At 44.9% G+C, this 22,607-nt stretch overlaps 1 protein-coding gene across 1 annotated transcript in view; it reads left to right on the forward strand.

Annotated features, from left to right (window-relative positions):
• Positions 1–22,607, forward strand: part of LOC140199277 (ubiquitin carboxyl-terminal hydrolase 37-like) — a 95,103-nt gene that overhangs the window by 66,812 nt on the left and 5,684 nt on the right. The window contains 6 exon segments of the mRNA XM_072261064.1: positions 3,157–3,424; positions 7,932–8,095; positions 9,066–9,126; positions 12,469–12,584; positions 14,564–14,633; positions 19,340–19,478. Of these exon segments, the coding sequence (XP_072117165.1) occupies positions 3,157–3,424; positions 7,932–8,095; positions 9,066–9,126; positions 12,469–12,584; positions 14,564–14,633; positions 19,340–19,478 (818 nt within the window).

Consider the following 22,607-nt stretch of genomic DNA (forward strand, 5'->3'; position numbering starts at 1 on the left):
TGGGCAGTAGTGTTAACTGTGAGGAAGATGCTAAGAGGATGCAGGGTGACTTGGATAGGTTAGGTGAGTGGGCAGATTCATGGCAGATGCAATTTAATGTGGATAAATGTGAGGTTATCCACTTTGGTGGCAAGAACAGGAAAACAGATTATTATCTGAATGGTGACCGATTAGGAAAAGGGGAGGTGCAATGAGACCTGGGTGTCATTGTACACCAGTCATTGAAAGTGGGCATGCAGGTACAGCAGGCGGCAAAAAAGGCGGATGGTATACTGGCATTCATAGCAAGAGGATTCGAGTACAGGAGCAGGAAGGTTCTACTGCAGTTGTACAAGGCCTTGGTGAGACCACACCTGAAGTATTGTGTGGAGTTTTGGTCCCCTAATCTGAAGAAAGATATTCTTGCCATAGTAGGAGTACAAAGAAGGTTCACCAGATTGATTCCTGGGATAGCAGGACTTTCATATGATAAAAGACTGGATCAACTAGGTTTATACTTGCTGGAATTTAGAAGACTGAGGGGGGATCTTACTGAAACGTATAAAAATTCTAAAGGGATTGGACAGGCCAGATGCAGGAAGATTGTTCCCGATATTGGGGAAGTCCAGAATGAGGGGTCACAGTTTAAGGATAAAGGGGAAGCCTTTTAGGACCGAGATGAGGAAAAACTTCTTCACACAGAGAGTGGTGAATCTGTGGAATTCTCTGCCACAGGAAACAGTTGAGGCCAGTTCATTGGCTATATTTAAGAGGGAGTTAGATATGACCCTTGTGGCTAAAGGGATCTGGGGGTATGGAGAGAAGGCAGGTACAGGGTTCTGAGTTGGATGATCAGCCATGATCATACTGAATGGCAGTGAAGGCTCGAAGGGCCGAATAGCCTACTGGCCTACTCTTGCACCTATTTTCTATGTTTCTATGTTACTACAGGCCTTCACTCCACAATGTTGTGCTGAACATAGAACACTACAGGCTTTCGTTCCACAATGTTGTGCTGAACGTAGAACACTACAGGCCTTCACTCCACAATGTTGTGCTGAACATAGAACAGTACAGGCCTTCACTCCACAATGTTGTGCTGAACATAGAACACTACAGGCCTTCACTCCACAATGTTGTGCTGAACATAGAACAGTACAGGCCTTCACTGCACAATGTTGTGCTGAACATAGAACACTACAGGCCTTCACTCCACAATGTTGTGCTGAACATAGAACACTACAGGCCTTCACTCCACAATGTTGTGCTGAACATAGAACACTACAGGCCTTCACTCCACAATGTTGTGCTAAATGTAGAACATAGAACACTACAGGCTTTTGCTCCACAATGTTGTGCTGAACGTAGAACACTACAGGATCTTCAGTCCACAATGTTGTGCTTATCATAGAACAGTGGAACAGTTCAGCACAGTTCAGGCACTGTACTGAGGAATGGGTTAAATTGATCTTAGAATAGGTTAAAATGTCAGCACAACATAGTGGGCCAAATGGCCCGTGGTGTTATGCTGACATTTTAACTTGCTCTGACATCAATCTAACCCGTCCCTCCCACATAGCCCTCCACTTTTCCTTTATCCATGTGATTATCTAAGAGTTTCTTATATTCCCTGTATGTATCTGGCTCTACCACCACCCCTGGCAGGGCATTCCATGCACCCACCACACTCAGTGGAGCTGCATCATGGACTACCTACAGTCGGCACCTGAAAGCCCTGGAACACGACCACCAAAGACCCTAATGTAAGATTTTGAGGATCAGCTGGAAGGTCAGACTCACTAACACCAGCGTAATTGAGGAGGTCAACATGAACAGCACCCCCACCACAATAAAGCAGCACCAACTCCAATGGATAGGTCATGTCATCCAGATACCGAACTCGTGTCTCCCCAAATGGATCCTTTACCTCCAGCTGAAGGAAGGTCAGCGAACCCCTAGTGAGCAAAGAAAACGCTTCAAAGATGACATCAAAATCAGCCTGAAGAAATTCAATATTACATCTAAAAACTGGGAGGACATTGCACTCAATAGATACACCTGGAGGAAATCTGTTCAAGAGGGAGCTGTGCTACATGAGAGTGACCTCCGCTTTGCCGCAGAGAACAAGCGGCAGCTGTGAAAGGAGGGACAGAACAACGAAAAGACCCGACCACTAATTACAGCCTCCACTTTTGCCCACACTGTATTAAGTTCAATTTTATCTGTCATTCAAACATACGTGAATACCCATGAATACAACCACATAAAACAGCATTCCTCTGAGGCCAAGGTGCAATACACAATACAAGGCACATACAGCACATATAAGATATAAGTAAACATAGTCACATGAAAAAAAATAATATAGCCCAAGTCTTTGAGGGTGATGTCTTGTAACTTGATGGTGTTTGGATGTCATAAGCCATCCAAACGAATGAATGCAGTTCAGCTTGTCTTCAACCGTGCGGAAACTGGAGGGCAGCACTCTCAGGAGGGGCCACTGGACTTGCTGTATTCTACAGTACCAATGTCCATCAGGGTCTTGTGATCAAACAAAAGATGTCCAAGACAATCACAGTTCATTACACTGCACACGATGTTCATGCACAGACTCCAACACCTCCCTGTAGCATGTGGCAACACAATCTGCACCAAACCCCACTCCATCGCTGTTGAGCAACTCACTGATAGGGTAGACCTGCAGTACTTGATGTTTTTGTTAACCAGCCGCATCTTCTGATCATGAGAAAGACATAAATTGCACCTTTGGTTGAGAACATGAGATGAAGAATCCTTGAAAGTGAGTCCATAGGTGGTGGAAATAGTTCAGTGTTGAGGCGAGTGAAGTTATCCCCTCTGTTTAAGAGTCTGATGGTTGAGATATAATAATTGTTCCTGAACCTGGTGGTGTGGTTCCTCAGGCTTTTGTATCTTCTTCCTGATGGCAGCGTCAAGGGGGGAAAAATAAGAAGCATGGCCTGGATAGGTGGGGTTGGGTTCTGCTTTTCTGTGGTAGTGCTGTTGTGTAGATGTGCTCAGTAGAGACCAGGGCTTTATCTGTTACGGACTAGGCTGTATCCAGTACTTCTTATGGACTTTTGTATGATGTGGGTTCATCTTGTCATCTGTATGCTTACCGGCCAGCTATCTGGCTTGTGCTTTTTATCTCTGTGAAAGGCTCTGAAAGCAAGCAAGCAGGAGATAGAGCGCCCGCCCACCACAGCAGTGCTGGATTCCTCTTTTGACAAGATGAGTGACGACGAGTTGTTGGCTGCCGTGCTGGAGATCAGCAAGCAGGAAACCTCTCTGTCCCTCAGTGCAGAGGAGGATCAGGAGAAGCCCAGCAGTAGCCCTGACACTGGCTTCGGGGACGACGAAGCCCAAGAACTCTTGGAACAGCATGAAGGGGCAGCAACAGATGGATCCAGAAACCCCACTGACACAGGTGGGTCACTACAATTCAAGTTCAGGTTTATTGTCATCTGACTGTACACATATCTCGCACAGCACGTGAAACAAAATATTACCATTAACAAGTTAATAAAATGCATGTAGTGCACAGCACAAGTAAACAGTAAATAGTTTGCTGTCCTAGTGACAAGACCTTGGTGGTGGCAGAGTATTCATTAGTCTCTCAGCCTTGGGGAGGAAGCAGTCCTAGTCCTGATTCTTTTAGCTTCCTGATGGTAGTGGGTCAAAGAGATTGTGGGATGGGTTGTAGGGATTCTCAGTAATGCTTTTGGCCCTTTGTCTGCAACGCTTCTGGTAAATGTCACAAATAGTGGGGAGGGAGGGAGATCCTGGTGATCCTCTTGACAGTTTTTACTTTAAGCAGGGCAAGTTACTGTCATCTAAACAAAGTTGGTGGGACTAGGCAGACCAGAGAGGCTGAAGGATCTGCTCTCATTAAAGGTTATTGAATATTGAAAGGTGTGGATAAAGTGGACGTAGAAAGGATGTTTTCAATGGTAGGGGAGTTGAGGACTAGGGGCACAGCCTCAGAGTAGAAGGATGTCTCTTTAGAACAGAGATGAGGAGAAATTTCTTCAGCCAGGGGGTGGTGAATCTGTGGAATTCATTGCCACAGACGGCTGTGCAGTCCAGTTCATTGGGTGTATTTAAAGGTTGATAGGTTTTTGCTTAGTCAAATATTAATTAAGCTATAACTGAACATAGATTGAAGGTTGAGCGAGCTAGGCTTTTCTCTGGAGGCATCTTGGACAGCCAGAGGCTTTCTTTGCCAAGGCGGAAATGATTAATACAAGGGTGCATTATTTTAAGGTGATCGGAGGAAATTAGGTGGTGAAATGTTCAAGGGGAACTTGAGGGGAACCTCTTCACTCGGACGGTGCTGCAAGTAGGAAACAAGCTGCCAGGGGAAGTGATGGATGTGGGTTCAATATTTAGGAGAAGTTTGGGTAAGTACATGGATAGGAGTGGTATGAAGGGCTTTGGTTCAGCTGCTGGTTGATGGTACGAGGCAGAATAATAGTTCAGCATGGACTAGATAGGCCACAGGACCTGTTTCTTTGCTGTGACTCTATGACAGTATAGGGGGTATGTCAGAGGTAGTTTTCTTTTATACACAGAGTGTTGGGTGCGTAGAACACCCTGCCAATGGTGGTGGCAGATAAATTGGGGACATTTAAGAGCCACTTGGAAATAGATGTTCCTGAACCTGGTGGTGTGAGACGTCAGGCTTCTGTACCTCCTGCCCAATGGTAGTTGCAAGAAGATGGCATGGTCTAGAGGACACATACAAAATGCTGGAGGAACTCAACAGGCCAGGCAGCATCTATGGAAAAGAGTAAACAGTTAATGTTTCAGGCCGAGACCCTTCATCAGGACTCACTACGATGGTCTCTGGGATCTTTGAATTTTGCCTTCTCGGGTAATGCTTTTCTATTGTACCCACTGAATTGAGTAACTATAAAAGATGTTTTCAACAGTGTGCTCTTTCACTTAGGAAACTGTGTATGACTGGTATTTCAAGTAGGTTTCCATCAGAACATAGAACAGTACAGCATAATACAGGCCCTTTGGCTCATGATGTTATATCGACACTTCAACCTTCTCTAAGATCAATCTAACCCTTCCCTCCCACATAGCCCTCTATTTTTCTATCATCCATGTGCATATCTGTCGATGCACTATCCAGATTTGGGAAATGATATCCCCCATTCGTGGAACATCAGGGACTAACCAACACAAAATGCTGCAGGAAACTCAGCAGGTCAGGCAGGGGAAAGAAGGCAGAATAAAGTGGTGGGGGGAAGGGCAGTTGGGTGAGGTAGATGATAGGTGAGACCAGGTGAGGGGAAAGTAGGTGGGTGGGGGAGGGGTTGAAGTGAGAAGCTGGGAGGTGATGGGTGGAAAAGGCAAAGGGCTGAAGAAGAGAGAATCTGATAAGAGGAGAGTGATCTATGGAGAAGGGGAAAGAGGAGGGGACCAGGCAGATGAGAAGAAGTGGGGAATTGAAGGGGTGGGTGGGGGGAGAACGGGAATTACTGGAAGTTAGAGATATCAGTGTTCATGCCATCAGGTTGGCAGCTACCCGGACTGAATATGAGGTATTGCTTCTCCAACATGAGAGTGGTCCCATGAGAAAGGCAGGGTCTGATTAGGAGGAGTCAGCATGATTTTATGCAGGGGAGATTGTGTCTCAAATCAGTTTTATTTTTGAGGAGTTGACTAATAAAATTGGTGAAGGTGGAAAGGTAGACAGGGTCTACATGGACTTCAGTAAGGTTTTTGACGAGGTCCAAAGGTCAAGGCACGAGAGATCAGAGGAGTGTTGACAAAGTGAATAGAAAATTGTGTCAGTGATCAGAGGTAGAGGGTAGTGGTGGGTGGGTGTTTTACCTACTGGGTGTCTGTAGCAAATGGTGTACTACTAGGATTGGTGCTTGGACCATTGGTGTCTGTAATATATGTAAATGACTTCAAAGGGAATACAGAGTGGTCTGATTAGTACATTTGTAGAAGATGCAAAAATAGGTAGATAGTGAAGAAGGATGTCTAAAGATGGGAAAAGAAATAGCTGGTAAGATGGATGGAGCAGCAGCTCATGGAATTTATTCCAGGCAAAAATGAGGAGTTAAAATCTGGTTGGACTCCAAGGAAATTGCAGGGACCAACCTTGGAGTATTGATGTACAGGAAGACCTGGAGGGTGCAAGTCCATAGCTCCCTAAAGTAGCTACTAATGCATTGAGTTATAGGGCACTACAGGACAGAAACAGAGTTACATGGTGGTGTTGTGGTTAGTACAATACTTTACAGTTCCAGCGACCTGGGTTCAATTCCCACAGCTGCCTGTAAGGGGATTATGTGTTCTCCAAATGACTGCATGAGTTTCCTCCGGGTGCTCCGGTTTCGTCCACAGTCCAAAGACGTACCGGTTGGTAGGTTAATCGGTCATGTAAATTGTCCCTTGATTAGGCTAGCATTAAATCAGGGGTTACTGGGTGGTGTGGCTGGAAAGGCCAGGAGGGCCTGTTCCATGCTGTATATCAATAAATAAATAAACAGGCCATTCAGCCAATCTAGCTCATGTCAAACTGTTATTCTGCCTAGTCCCATTGACCCCTGTCTGGACAATAGCCCTCCATACTCGACACATCCATATACTTATCTGGGCTTCTTCTCTTAAATATTGCAATTGAACCTGCATCCGCCACTTCTATTGATAGTTCGTTTCACACTCCCACCACTCTCTAAGTGAAGAATTTCCCTTCAGGTTCCCCTTAAATATTTAACCTTTCACCCTTAACCTATAGTTCTAGTCTCACCCAATCTCACTCAGGGGAAAAGAACCTGTTTGCATTTACCCCATCTATAAAATTTTACATACCTCTATCAAATCTCCCCTCATTGTCAAACACACCAGGAAATGAAAGTCCTAATCTATTTAACCTTTCCCTATAACTCAGGTCCTTGTCCCAGCAACATCCTTGTAAATTTTCTCTGTACTCTCTTATCTTTCCTGTTAGTAGATGACCAGAACTGCACACAATTCTCCAAATTGGGCCTCACCAATGTCGTATACAACTTCAACATAACATCTGATCTCCTGTCCTCAGTACTTTGATTTATGAAAGCCAATGGCTTGCTTTACAACCCTATCTACCTGAGATGTCAGTTTAAAGGAATATGGATCTGTATTCCTATGTCCCTCTGTTCTACCGCACTCCTTGGTGTCCTGCTGCTTACCATGTAAGTCCTACCCTGACTTGTCCTCCCAAAGTGCAACACCTCACACTTTTCTTCGTTAAGTTCCATCTGCTTTTTTTCCCAGCTGATCCAGATCCTGCTTCGCTGTCTACTACTACCCCCAGTTTTGGTGTCATCTGCAAATTTGCTGATTCAGTTGACCTAGCACTGATCCCTGCAGCACACCACGAGTCACAGGCCTCCAGTCAGACAGACAACCATCTACCACCACTCTTGTCTTCTCCTGAGAAGCCACTATTTGACGAGCATTGGTATCCTGTGCTAATGCAAAGTAAAGTTTCCTCTGCACTTTTCCAGGACCGGAGGTGTGCAGCTAAACACCATAAACTGCCATCTTGACATAGATTCCCAGGGCAGACAGATCACTGGTTCGAAAACAGAGCTGTTAATCTACATTAAGAAAACATTCCTTTTCTAGATACCACGCCAGCCTCTCTGTAGCTTGTGTTATTATCATATAATGCCGTATCAACATTCAAAGTAAATTTATTGTCAAGGTGTTTACTGTATACTGTATGTCAGCATATACATCCCTGAGATTCCTTTACCTTGTGTCAAGGACTGGGCTACATACATTAGCAATTAAGAATTTTCATAAAACTCTGCAAATTCATTTCACAGACAGGTGGAAACTCCCTTGAGTTGTAACTCTGGGCTGGAATGAACAGTCAAATACTGCTCTGTAACCCATTGACCTTCATCCTCTCTTTACATCCAAAGGAATCGACACTACTGAAGCCATAAAGGACTTTGATGAGAATAAGGAGAATAAGACTCCGAAGGGTTCTCAGGGTGAGATGGACTGGATGCAGCAGTATGACCTAGACAGGGAGCGGGAAGAACAGGAGCTGCAGCAGGCTCTGGCCCAGAGTCTCCAGGAACAGGTCAGTTCCATAACCTTAACTTAATGTTGATGTTTATTTATTTATTTACTTTATTTAGAGATAAGAGTATGGAACAGTCCCTTCCGCCCAACAAGTCGTGCACCACCCAGCAACCCACCTATTTAACACTAGCCCAATCACAGGATAATTCACAATGACATCTAACCTACTAACCAGTACTGTGGGAGGAAACCAGAGCACTCAGAGGAAACCCATGTTGTTACCGGAAGAATGTACAAACTCCTTACAGATGGCAATGGTGCTGGAATTGAACTCCTAACGCCCTGAAATGTAACAGTGCCGCAGTAACCACTGTGCTACGATGGTACCCCACATGCTGCTTGTGGTAACTGCAGAGTCTTGGATCCATTCAGCATTATCCTTCAAGAAAATCAGGATGGTGTAGTAGCATAGTGGTCAACGTAATACTTTACAGCTCTAGCAATCACCGATCAGAGTTCAATTCTTGCTGCCTGAAGATGAAAGGGCGTGCCTCGGAAGCATAGCGGTTAGCATAATGCGATTACAGTGCCAGCTGTAAGATTGGGGTTCAATTTCTGCTGTTATCTATAAGGAGCTTGTACATTCTCACCATTACTGTCTGGGTTTCCTCTGGGTGCTCGGGTTTCCTCCCACTTTCCGAGAGATGTACGGCTTGGGTTAGTTGGTCACGTGGGTGTAATTGGGCTACTACTACATCAACTCAGGCCTAGGGGGCCGGCATCGGGCCATTGGGCTTGTTGGGTTAAAAGGGTGTGTTACAGGGCTGTGTCTCTGGTATAGCTTCAGCTGTGGTCTAGTGTGAAGATCCGCATCTCCAAGTGGCACGGCATTCTCTCAACCTTGCTGTTGCTGAGGTGGGGATGGAGTCCCAGCTCCTAATGCCTGGGTAATATGTGATAGTTGCTCTAAGTGTTGGGCATTACGCTAGGGTTGTTACTGAAAGCTTTCTCTCTCTTTGACCGATCAGGAGGCTCGGGAGATGAAAGAAGATGATGACCTGAAACGAGCCACAGAGCTGAGTATCCAAGGTAAGGCTTCTGGTGATCTTATTTATCAGAAGCTTTGAAGTGATCTCACTGTCACATAGCTAAATGTGACAGTGCACACTTCACAAGCAGTGTAGTGAAGAATTAATAGCTATTATTTTTATTTGGAAGGGACCATAAGACATGGGAGCTGAATTTACCCATTCAGCCCATCGAGTCTGCTCCATCATTCAATCTTGGCTGGTTTATTATCCCTCTCAACCTCATTCTCCTGCCTTCTCCCTGTAACCTTTGAAAGAAAACCTTACTAATCAAGGACCTGTCAACCTCCACTTCAAGTATACCCTGTGACTTGGCCTCCACAGCTGTATGTGGCAATGAATTTCATAAGTTCACCACCCCCTAGCAAAAGAAGTTTCCTCCTTATCTCTCTCTTAAAGGGTTGTCCTTGTATTTTGATGCTGTGCCCTTTAGTCCTGGATTTCCCCCACTATAAGAAACATCCTCTCTAAATTCCCTCTGTCAGGTCCTTTCAATATTCAATAGTTTCCATGAGATCCACCCCTCATTCTTCTAAATTCCAATGAGTACAAGCCCAGCGCCCATCGTGCTTCTCATACGTTCTTTTAATCTGTGCAGGTCCCTAATTTCTCAACACTACCTGCCCCTCCACCTGTCTTCATATCGTCCGCAACCTTGACCACAAAGCCATTGATTCCATCATCCAGACTTTATATTGTGAAAAGTAGAGGTTCCAGCACCAGCGTCTACAGAACCACATTAGTCACCATCAGCCAACTAGAAAAGGCCCCCTTTATTCCCACTCTTTGCTTTCTTTCAGTATATCCTCAGACTGTGTTGCTCAGTGATTGGTAAGATGTTGGAGTCAATTGTTAATGATGTGGTTTTGCGGTACTTGAAGGACCATAAAGAAATGGGCCAAAGTCAGCATAGTTTCCTTAAGGGAAAATCTTGCTTGACAAATCTGTTGGAATTCTTTGAAGAAATAACAAGTAGGAGAATTGGTGGATGGTGTGTTCTTGGATTTTCAGAAGGTGCCACACATGAGGCTGTGTAACAAAATAAGAGCCTTGGTATTACAGAAGAGATAGTAGCTTGGATAAAGCATTGGCTGACTGGCAGGAGGCAAAAAGTGGGAATAAAGGGAGTCTTTTTCAGCTTGGCTGCCAGTGATTAGTGGTGTTCCCCAGGGGTCAGTGCTGGGACTGCTTTTTACAATGCATGTCAATTGAATTGATGGCTTTGTGGCCAGGTTTGCAGATGATATGAAGATTGGTGGGCTTGCAAATAGTGTTGAGGAAGCAGGGAGGTTGTGGAAGGACTTGGGCAGACTAGGAGAATGGACAAAGATGGAATATAGTTTTGGTAAGTGTATGCTCATGTACTTTGATAGAAGGAATAAAAGCACAGACTATTTTCTAAATGGGGAGAAAATTCAAAACTGCTAGGTGTAAAGAGAGCAACACACATCAAAGTTGCTGGTGAACACAGCAGGCCTGGCAGCAGGCTTCGTCAGGACTAATGAAGGGTCTCGGCCTGAAACCTCTTCCTGTACCTCTTCCTAGAGATGCTGCCGGGTCTGCTGTGTTCACCAGCAACTTTGGTGTGTGTTGCTTGAATTTCCAGCATCTGCAGAATTTCCATGGTTTGAGGTGTAAAGGGACTTGGGAGTCCTTGTGCAGAATTCCCTAAAGGTTATTTTGCAGATTTAGTCGGTGGTAAGGAATGCAAATGCAATATTAGCATTTCTTTCGAGAGGACTACGAGGGGTGAAAACCTAGCACATTTATTTTTCCTACATGTACACACTTAGTCCAGCAGTCGTGGAGCATACGGATCCCTTCTTTGTAGAAGTCGGCCTCTTGGACCTCTAGAAGTGGTCCACAGCAGGGGTGATTGATAAGTTTGTGACCTAAGGTAGAAGGAGATGAGTTGTTAATTTAAAACTTTCTGCGTTTTCACTCAAAGAGTTGAACTGCACGTGCATGTAAGGAGAGCGGTATAACTTATCTCCTTCTACCTTAGGCCATGAACTTATCAATCACCCCTGCTGTGAACCACTTCTACAAAGAAGGGATCCGTATGCTCCACGACTGCTGGACTAAGTGTGTACGTGTAGGAGGGGACTATGTTGAAAAATAAATGTGCTAGGTTTTCTAAAATTGACTTCTTCTACCTTAGGCCACGAACTTATCAATCACCCCTCGTAGAATATAAAAGTAAGGATGTAATGTTGAGGCTTTATAAAGCACTGTTGAGGCCTCACTTTGGAGTATTGAGAGTTTTGGGCCCTTATCTAAGAAAGGATGTGCTGACATTGGAGAGGGTTCAGAGAAAGTTCATGAGAGTGATTATAGGAATGAAAGGCTAATCACATGAGTGTTTGATGGCTCTGGGCCTGTACTCATTAGAGTTTAGAAAAATGGGTGGAGGGGGATCTCATTGAAACCTATCAAATGTTGAAAGACCTAAATAGTGGCTGTGGAGAGGATGTTTTCTGTGTTGGGGGAGTCCAAGACCAGAGGGTGCAGCCTCAGAATAGAGGGGCGTCCATTTAGAATGGAAAGGAAGAATAATTTCTTTAGCCAGTGGGTGGTGAATCTGTGGAATTCTTTGCCACAGGCAGCTGTGGAGGCCAGGTCATTGGGTGTATTTAAGACCGAGGTTGATAGGTTCTTAATTAGTCAGGGCATGAAAGGTTACATGGAAAAGGCAGGAGAATGGGGTTGAGAAGGAAATGGATCAGCCGTGATGAAATGGCGGAACTGACTTGATAAGCAGAATAGCCTCATTCTGCTCCTATGTCTTCTGGTGTTATGGATTTCACAGTGCTGCACAGTACATGAACAGGCCCATCAGCCCATGATGTTGAGCCGAATCAGTTAACTTAGTAATCAAATGGCCAACTAAACTAATCCCTTCTGCCTCTAAAATGTCAATATCCTTCCATTTATGTGCCTTTCTAAACATCCCTTAAAAATTCCTGATGTATCTGCTTCAACCACCAACTCGGGCAGTGCATTTCAGGTACCCACCACTCTTTTTTTAATCTTGCCCCTCACATCTCCTTTGAAATTACTCTTTCTCATCTTAAATGCATGCCCTCTGCTACTAGAGATTTCAACCCTGGGAAAAAGATACTGTCTGTCTACTTTATTTATGCCTCTCATAACGTTATAAACCTCTATCAGATCTCAGCTGAGCCTCCACTGCTCCAGAGAAATTTCAATGTACATGTGACAAATAAAGTTAATAAAGGCGCATAGAGCTAACAGCTTTACACAAATTTGCATTTTCCCAACAATAATACCATTTTAGTTTTAATTTAATTTTATTGTGACAACAATGATACTGTACTTGCAGAGTTCAATAACTCATTTGGAGATCTCATGGGCTCGGATGAAGACTCTGGCAATGAAGAAATTCTGGACATGGATTATAGTGAAGCTGAAGCTGAGGAATTGAAGAGGAATGCTGAGGTGAGACATTGGACCTGGGTACTTAGTAGCTAGGGTGGGACAGTGGTTACAACAGACTGCACCCTAATCACTGGTGCAGAATAAGCTAGGGATTACAAAGCCGACGATTTGGGAGTCACAAATGCACTTGCAGTATTGTGAATGGTTTTGGGCCCCTTATGAAGATGTCCTGGCCTTGGAGGGAGCCTAAGGGAGATTCATGTGAATTATTCTGGAAATGAAAGGGTTAATATATGAGAAGTGTTTAATAGTTCTGGGCCTGTATTTGCTGGAGTTCAGAAACATAAGGAGGAATCTCATTGAAACTTACCGAATATTGAAAGACCTAGACAGGAGTGGACAGGATGTTTCCAATAGTATGGTGAATCTTGGACCAGAGGCCACAGCCTCAAAATAACAGGACATCCCTTTAGAACAGAGATGAGAAGGAATTTTCTTCAGCCACAGGATGGCGAATATATGTCAATATTGCCGTAGTTGGCTGTGCTCATTGTCTGCTCTTGCATTCCATCGTGGCTGATTTATTTTCCCTCTCAATCTCCTTCTCCTGCCTTCTTGCGATATTTGATAGATAGATAGATAGATATACTTTATTGATCCCGAGGGAAACTTGGTTTCGTTACAGCCACACCAACCAAGAATAGAGCATAAATATAGCAAAACAAAAACCACAAACAATCAAACAACAAAATGCAAACTATGCCAGATGGAAAATAAGTCCAGGACCAGTCTATTGGCTCAGGGTGTCTGACCCTCCACGGGAGGAGCTGCAAGTTCGATGACCACAGGCAGGAACGACCTCCCATGCTGCCCAGTGTTGTATCTTGGTGGAATATGGCCGAAGTCCAACAGTAAAAAGTTCAATATCTGGTCTACAAACACGTTCCTTGATCGTAATATGACCCGGATTGCACCATCTGTTGTTAACCAGAACAGTAAGCACCCAACTTTACGCTTTACGCTTACCACTCTCAGTGCACTTCCGGTCAGCCGAAACGGTCTAGCAGCCGTCCATGGGAAAGTTTTGATCGGGTATGTCCTCATGCAGCCCCGTTCCAGTGAAACACATAATACTGCACTCCCGAAATGTTCTCTGATGCCTGGCTAGCGCCGTGAACTCGTCCATTTTATTAGCCACCAAACTCCTCTTCTCCATACATGACAGCCTTAATCATCAAGAATCCATCAACCTCTGTTTCAAATGTACCCAATAATTTGGTCTCCAAAGCCCTCTGTGGCACTGAGATTCTCCCCCCTCATTCTATTAAACTCCAGCGAGTATAGAACCAGACCCATCAAATACGTCTTGTATATTAACCCTTTCATTCCTGGAGTCATTCTCGTGAACCTCTTCTGGTTTTGGGACATATTTTGATACGCATCTGGTATGTAGACTGTGCTTCCGAATTGAATGGCCCTTCGGAACCAGCCTGGTTCCATTAGAACCCATTAGAGTCATAGCGCAGTACAGCACACAAACAGGCCCTTCGGTCCATCTAGTTCGTGCCAGACGATTACCCTTTCTAGTCCCATCCACCCACACCTGAACCATAGCCCTCCCATTCATCTATTTATCCAAACTCCTCTGAAATGTTACAATTGAACCTGCATGCTAGCAGCTCATTCCACACTCACGCTACCCTTTGAGAGAAGTTCCCCCTCAGAGTTTCCTTGTACTTTACCTTTCACTCTTAACCTCTTGTTCTATTCTCACCCACCTAAGTAGAAAAGACCTGATTGCATTTACCTCATCTACACTCCATTCTTGATCATCCACTTAGATAACATCACAGGTTAGGGATGTGTTGTTTAAAAAAAAAAAAGTCTGGGGGTTTGCTTGAGTGCATCTTGTAGATGTGTAGTCTAGAGGCAGGTCAGCCCTGGTCCTGGTCTCCAGGGTCCAGTGTGGCATGCCCTTGTTGCAATGGATGTACTGTGACAGACTGAGATAGTTTACTGACTGCCTCCTGTTCTTGCAGACAGGTGAGCTCGCTCACTCCTATAGATTGATCAGTGTCGTCAGTCACATCGGCAGCTCCTCTTCCTCTGGTAGGTACCGAACACCCTAATTCCTAACCAGAATTAAGTTTATTATCATTAATAAACTAGTGAAATTAGTTGTTTTGCAGCAGCAGTACAGTGCAAGACAAAAAAACTATGTTATAAGGAGGATAAGGAATAAAAAAAATAAGGAGCGGAAAAGAGAGGTAGTGTTCATCGACTGCTCAGAAGTCTGATGGTGGAGGGGAAGAAGGGAAAATGGGTATGTGGGTCTTCAGGCTCCTATACCTCCTCCCTGATGGTACTTAATGAGAAGAAAGCATCTCCTGGCTCCGTCATGATAGATGCCACCTTTTCAAGGTCTGTCTGTCATAGCCCAGTGGGTGGTATTCTTTACTCTTGAGTTAGGATTTGTGGGCTCATATTCCATTGCACAGGCTCGACATGAGTCCAGGGTGAAGCTTTTGTGCCGTATTGAGGGAGCTTAATAGCTTTACACAGCGGTTAAACCATGACCTTGAGTTCACTTACAGGTTGTTGTAGAAAAATCCATGTCATTGTTTCAAAGAATTGCAGTCAACCTGTAATCAATCAATCAGTATATTTTATCAATCTCACCAAGAGATCACCTGATTACTTCACCTGAATGAAATATATCCAGCTGCAGCTTCTAACACTCCACATAAAGGAGTTGGCGTAGGAACTGGATGAACTCTGGATCATTTAGGAGTCTGAGGGGGGTGATAGATATGACAGGTAGAGAAATATTACACCCAAAAGACACAGAACGCTGGGTGACAGGAAGGGGGAAGGGGTTGAACTTTCAATGCAAAGGACCCCCGTGGCCATCCCCTTCAGCAACGGGTATACTGCTTTGGGTACTGTTTCGGGGGTTGACCCAGCAGAGGAAAGTCATAGCAGTCAGGTCCCTGGCAGAGTCTGGTTCTGTGACTCAGAAGGGAAGGAATTAGAAGAGTGAACTGTGGTAAGAGGGGATTCATTAGTTAGAGGAACAGAAAGGAGGTTCTGTGGACGAGAACAAGATTCCCTGATGTTATGTTGCCTCCTGGATATCGGGGTCTGGGACATCTTGGATCAAATCCTCAAGTGTTCTTAAGTGGGAGGGTGAGCAGCCAGGGGTCGTGCTCTGTGTAGGTACCAATGATAGAGGTAGGAAGAGTGAAGAGGTTCTGCAAAGTGAGCTGAAAGATTTAGCTGCTAAATTAAAGGACAGGACCTCCAGGGTTGTGATGTCAGGATTGATACCTGCGCCATGTTCTAGTGAGGCCAGAACTAGGAAGATCATATAGTTTAACACGTGACTAAGGAGTTGGTGTAGGAGGGAGTGCATCAGATTTTTGGATCATTGAGTTCTCTTAAATGACACAGGAGTGGAATGTGTATAGAAGAGACAGTTTGCACCTGAAGTGGAGAGGGACTAATATCCCAGCAGGAAGGTTTGCTAGTGCTGCATGAGGCAGGAATTAGCTAGAGTTGCAGGGGGATGGGAACCTGAGTGCCAGAGCAGTTAGTGGAAGAGTATGTAGAGATAGATGCTGTTAAGACCTCAGGCAAAGTTATGAATCAATGGTTAAGCATGATGCGACTAATGTCCTGAGCTGTGTATATTTCAATGCAAGAAGTATTGTAGAAAAGGCAGATGAGCTTGTCATGGAGCAACACATGGAATTACAATATTGTAGCCATTAGTGAGACTTAGTTGCAGGAGGGGAGGGACTGGCAGCTCAATATTCCGGGGTTAGGTTGTTTAGACGGGACAGTGCCGTAGGGATTAAAGAGGGAGGGTGGTGTTACAAGTCAGGGAAAATGTCACAGCAGTGCTCCATCAGGACAGACTGGAGAACTTGTCTAATGAGGCTTTATGGGTGGAAGTGAGGAATAAGAAAGGTATGACCACTTTAATAGGGCTATATTATAGACCACCCATCAGTCCACAGGATTTAAGGGAACAACTTCGAGGAGAGGTGGCAGACTGTTGCAAGAAACATTATTTTGTTATAGTAGGTGATTTTAACTTTCCACATGTTGACTGGGACTCCCATATTGTAAAAGGACTAGCTGGGATACTGCTTGTCAAATGTGTTCAGGAATGTTTCCTAAATTGGTGCATAAAAGTCCCAAGAAGAGAGTGTGTGATACTTGATCTCCTATTTGGGAATGAGACAAGGCAGCTGACAGAAGTTAGTGTCGGGAAACAAGTGATCATAATGCAAATAATTTCTAAGTAAATATGGAAAAAAGATAGGTCTGGTCTACAAGTTGAGATTCTAAATTGAAGAATGGCCAATTTTGATGGTATCAGAAGGGGTCCAAGTGTGGATTGGGACAGGCTGTTTTCTGGCTAAGGTGTGCTTAAGTGGGAGACTTTCAAAAGTGAAATTTTGAGCATGCTAAGCTTGTATGTGCCTATCAGAATAAAAAAAAATGAAGGAAAGTTTTAGGGAACCTTGGTTTTCAAGAGATATTGAACTCCTAGTTGACAGTCTGTACTTGAAAAGTAGATGTTAAGTTGGTTTCCTCTTACTGGCTGAAGCCGCAGTTTATAGCCACCAAGGAAATGTGTGCAATCGATTTATCAGAATGCAGTGGTAATTTAATCTTGGTGTGTATTTAAGGCTGAGAAGTTTGATGATAGGGATTCAGAGAATGTGAGGCAATTAAGGAAAATAAAGTAGTTTGGCCGCATTCTACATTAGGGTTGTAGCACAGTAGTCCAGTGGTTATAGTCATACTTTATTGATCCCGAGGGAAATTTGGTTTCGTTACAGTTGCACCAACCAAGGACAGAGTATAAATATAGCAATATAAAACCATTAATAATTAAATAATAATATGTAAATTATGCCAGGAAATAAGTCCAGGACCAGCCTATTGGCTCAGGATGTCTGACCCTCCAAGGGAGAAGTTGTAAAGTTTGATAGCCACAGGCGGGAATGACTTCCTATGACGCTCAGTGTTGCATCTCGGTGGAATAAGTCTCTGGCTGAATGTACTCCTGTGCCCAACCAGTACATTATGTAGTGCATGGGAGACATTGACCAAGATGGCATGCGACTTGGACAGCATCCTCTTTGCAGACACCACTGTGAGAGAGTCCAGTTCCATCCCCACAACATCACTGGCCTTACGAATGAGTTTGTTGATTCTGTTGGTGTCTGCTACCCTCAGCATGCTGCCCCAGCACACAACAGCAAACATGATAGCACTGGCCTCCTCAGGAAGTAGAGACGGCTCTGACCCTTCTTGTAGACAGCTTCAGTGTTCTTGGACCAGTCCAGTTTATTGTCAATTCGTATCCCCAGGTATTTGTAATCCTCCAACATGTCCACACTGACCCCCTGGATGGAAACAAGGGTCACCTGTGCCTTAGCCCTCCTCAGGTCCACCACCAGCTCCTTAGTCTTTTTCACATTAAACTGCAGGTAATTCTGCTCACACCATGTGACAAAGTTTCCCACCGTAGCCCTGTACTCAGCCTCATCTCCCTTGCTGATGCATCCAACTATGGCAGAGTCATCAGAAATCTGAAGATGACAAGACTCTGTGCAGTAGTTGAAGTCCAAGGTGTAAATGGTGAAGAGAAAGGGAGACAAGACAGTCCCCTGTGGATCACTCTGTCTGACACACAGTAGTGCAAGCACACGTACTGTGGTCTGCCAGTCAGGTAATCAAGAATCCATGACACCAGGGAAGCATCCACCTGCATCGCTGTCAACTTCTCCCCCAGCAGAGCAGGGTGGATGGTGTTGAACGCACTGGAGCAGTCAAAAAACATGACCCTCACAGTGCTCACTGGCTTGTCCAGGTGGGTGTAGACACGGTTCAGCAGGTAGATGATGGCATCCTCAACTCCTAGTTGGGGCTGGTAGGTGAACTGGAGGGGATCTAAGTGTGGCCTGATCATAGGCCGGAGCAGCTCCAGAACAAGTCTCTCCAGGGTCTTCATGATGTGGAAGGTCAATGCCACCGTTCTATAATCATTGAGGCCACTGGGGCGCGGCGTCTTCGGTACAGGGACGAGGCAGGACGTCTTCCACAGTGCAGGAACCCTCCGGAGCCTCAGGCTCAGGTTGAGTACATGGCGAAGTACTCCAAATAGCTGAGGGGCACAGTCTTTGAGCACCCTGGTGCTGACACCATCCGGGCCTGCAGCCTTGCTTGGGTTGAGACGTTTCAACTGTCTTCTCACCTGTTAGCTGTGAAGCCCACTGTGGTGGTTTCGTGTGGTTAAGGAGTATAGTCATGAGAGCAGGGTGGGGGACTGTGAGGAGGGGTAGGAGGGGAGAGTGGATGGTTGGGGGCCGACAACAGATGAATCATGTGGGGGATGGGCAGGATTAACACAACCACTTTATATTGCTGGCGATAACTGACGGGTTTGATTCATCCTGCTGTCTGTAAGGAGTTTTGTACTTCTCCACGTGACTGTGTGGACTTCCTGTTGGTACTCCAGTTTCATCCCGCATTCCAGAGGTGTGCGGGTTAGAATTTGTAAGTTGTAGGCATGCTATGTTGGCACTGGAAGCATGACAACACTTATTGGCTGCCCCCAGCACAATCATCGGACCGTGTTGGTCATTGGTGCAAATGAGACATTTCACTGTATGTTTTTGATGTATATGTGCCAAATAAAGCCTATCACTCTCTTTAATCTTATTAAAACAGCAATCTCAATGTCTACATAATCTTCAACTAATCCAACTAACCATTGTTTAAATTATCGCCCTGTGAAGGTCACTACATCAGTGATGTCTTCGACATAAAGAAACAGACCTGGCTGACATACAATGATCTGGAGGTGTCCAGGACAGTGGAAGGAACAGTCCAGGCAGACCGAGACAAGAGTGGCTACATATTCTTCTACATGCACAAGTAAGAGCTGAACATGCATGGATCTTACCACACTTTCCAGTCCACCTAATAATGTTACACCATCCCAACTGCCCTCACTTCAAGGCTTCCCCTGTCTTTTGCTTGACTGACTAATGGCATCATCCACCCTCGGTAACAATTGATAACTTACCCTGGGGACTGGCTGAGAATTTGGACTTTAGCATATGGCCTGGTTATTGTTGGCTCATGGGTTGTGGCCATTGTTGGGATTTTTTATGCACCTTGTGTTGCGCCAAAGACAAAGAAGCAGTTCTATTTCAAGCAACACACATCAAAGTTGCTGGTGAACACAGCAAGCCAGGCAGCATCTCTAGGAAGGGGTACAGTCGACGTTTCGGGCCGAGACCCTTCGTCAGGACTAACTGAAAGAAGAACTAGTAAGAGATTTGAAAGTGGAAGGGGGAGATCCAAAATGATGGAAGAATACAGGAGGGGGAGGGATGGAGCCAAGAGCTGGACAGTTGATTGGCAAAAGGGATATGAGAGGATCGTGGGACAGGAGGCCCAGGGAGAAAAAAAGGGGGGGTGGGGAACCCAGAGGATGGGCAAGGGGTATAGTGAGGGGGACAGAGAGAGAAAAAGGAGAGAGAGAGAAAGAATGTGTATATAAATAAATAACAGATGGGGTACTAGGAGGAGGTGGGGCATTAGCGGAAGTTTGAAAAGTCAATGTTCATGCCATCAGGTTGGAGGCTACCCAGACAGAATATAAGGTGTCCCCCTTGTACCCCATCCGTTATTTATTTATATAAACCTCCCCCTGCTGTCCCAACCTTTCCAATCCATGTACCTGTCCAGCTGTCTTCAAGATTCAAGTTTATTTGTCACGTGTACATTGAAACATACAGTGATGTTTTATGGTTTACACCTTAGGAAGAATGCCATTTATGATAACTAACACACACGAAGGTGTGTTGAAGGCAGCTCACAAGTGAAGCCACACGTTCCTATGCCAACATAGCACTCCCACAATGCTCAGCAGAATAACACAGAACACAAAAAGCAGCAAAAACAGCCCTGTTCCCCTGTCCCACCTGTGCATATACACTGTCCTTTAACCCCAGGACAGGACAGAATAAAGAATTGCCTCAAGGTAACAGTGCAAAGCTGAATGAATTCCCCTCTCCCAATTATGAAAGAAAAACTTGTCTGACCAAGTTGCTGGTTGTAGGACTACCTCTCTAGTATAGTGCAACCTGGCAGTGTAGCAGTTAGCATATCACTTTACAGTGCCAGTGATTAAGATTCACTTCCCACTGCTGTCCATAGGAGCTTGTACTTTCTTCCTGTGACTGTGGGTTTCCTCTGGGCACTCCGGTTTCCTTCCACATTCCAAACATGTATGGGTTAGGGTTAGTAAGTTGTGGGCATGATGTGTTGGTGCAGAAAGCAAAGTGACATTTGTGGACTGCGCCCAGCAGTCCTAGGACAGTGTTGGTTGTTAATGTAACTGAAGCATTTCACTGTGTTTCAGTGTACATGTGACAAATAAAGCTAATGCTTAAATCTCCTTCCCCTGCCGTTAGACTTTGCACCTGCAGTCACCACCTAGATCCTGTGATAACAATAATCCTAGAACACAGTAACAACCCTCTTTTTTTTTTTCCCCTCCCCACCCACCACAGCACACATCAATTCTAGATCCAATGTTTCACAATACACTACATGTTTCCAGAGGGTAGCCAGTGGTTGACTCCTGTGTGAGCATGCCCCTAGTTAAGAAATATGCCCTATATAAATATGTGTTGGATTGTAATACTTTTGCAATCAAAAGGTTCTTTGAAGTAAGGAATGAGGTGTGTTGCTTGTGGCTGTTTTTTTTTACATGTTACAAAGAAAGAAATAAGAAAACAAAGGAAAAAGTATTTGTGGTCCTCTCATACTCAGACCAGAGATAACGAAATTCTAGTGATAACAAGGGTGAGGACCTCTGTTGGTTGGGTCGACCTTGGGTGTTGCATCCCAGCTGTTGTCCGTGTAGCAGGCTCCTCCTCTCAATGCAGCTGATGAATCCAAATGAACAGGGGAGACCGATACAGTTTGGCACCAGCAGCATCGCAGGAGCTGCTAGTCAATGTTGAACTTGCTATAGAACTGCCTTAGGGATTCCAGCCCCAGATTTTCCCCCAGGGTTTTCTCCCAAAGCCTTCCCCATGAGTGGGTATAGCTGCATCACAAGCTTAATCAGAATTTTCCTCCTTCCAAATGAGATGCCGACCATGGCAGACGAGCCCCTCTGCTCGAAGCGGCTGGTTTTAAGGCACCTGTAACCAGCCTTTGCCCCTTCTGTCAATAGGAACTGTCCCGCCAGGTTTGGTAGCTAAGCCACATGTGAAGTCCAGGAACTAGACGTGGTTGTCAGAGGCTATTTGGTATGCACACCACTGGGGGCATTCCAGCTAATCCCCACTCCTGGCTATGGCAACCTTAAAGAACCAATAACAATTAACCCATAAAATATCCAGTTTCAAGTAGCAACAGAAAACTTAAAAGGCTTCTAGAAAAATACAGAAACAACTGTACCATAATTGCTGGAAAATTCATCGAACAATTACGTGTTCAGTGATATATAAAAATACCAAGCAAACATAGGAAAGTTAAACTACAAAGTAAATGTAAGAAAAATAACAGTTGAACACCACAATCCAACATATGACAATCAGTCTCATTCTATCTGCTCCATCTCTTTCTATTTGCACGGTGCCCCCCCCCCCCGAACCCCTATACTGAACACAATGCAGTTCTTGCAGAGCCTAAGAGCACTGCAGCAAAGAAACAGGTCCTTCAGCCCATCTAGTCTGTGCTGAACAGTTCTGCCTAGTTCCATAGACCTGCACCTTGACAACAGCAACCCCCCCCATACCCCTTCCATCCATGTACTTATCCAAATTTGTCTTAAATGTTGCATTTGAACCCACATCCATCATTTCCCTGCCAGCTTGTTGCACATTCACACCACCCTCTGAGTGAGGAAGTTCTCCCTTGGGTTCCTGTTCAATATTTAACCTTTCACCCTGAACCTATATCCTCTAGTTCAAGGGCAACACACACAAAATGCTAGAGGAACTCAGCAGATCAGGCAGCATCTGTGGAAAGGAATAAACAGGG

The sequence above is a fragment of the Mobula birostris genome, chromosome 6 (assembly GCF_030028105.1).
Source record: "Mobula birostris isolate sMobBir1 chromosome 6, sMobBir1.hap1, whole genome shotgun sequence".
Taxonomy (NCBI): Eukaryota; Metazoa; Chordata; class Chondrichthyes; order Myliobatiformes; family Myliobatidae; genus Mobula; species Mobula birostris.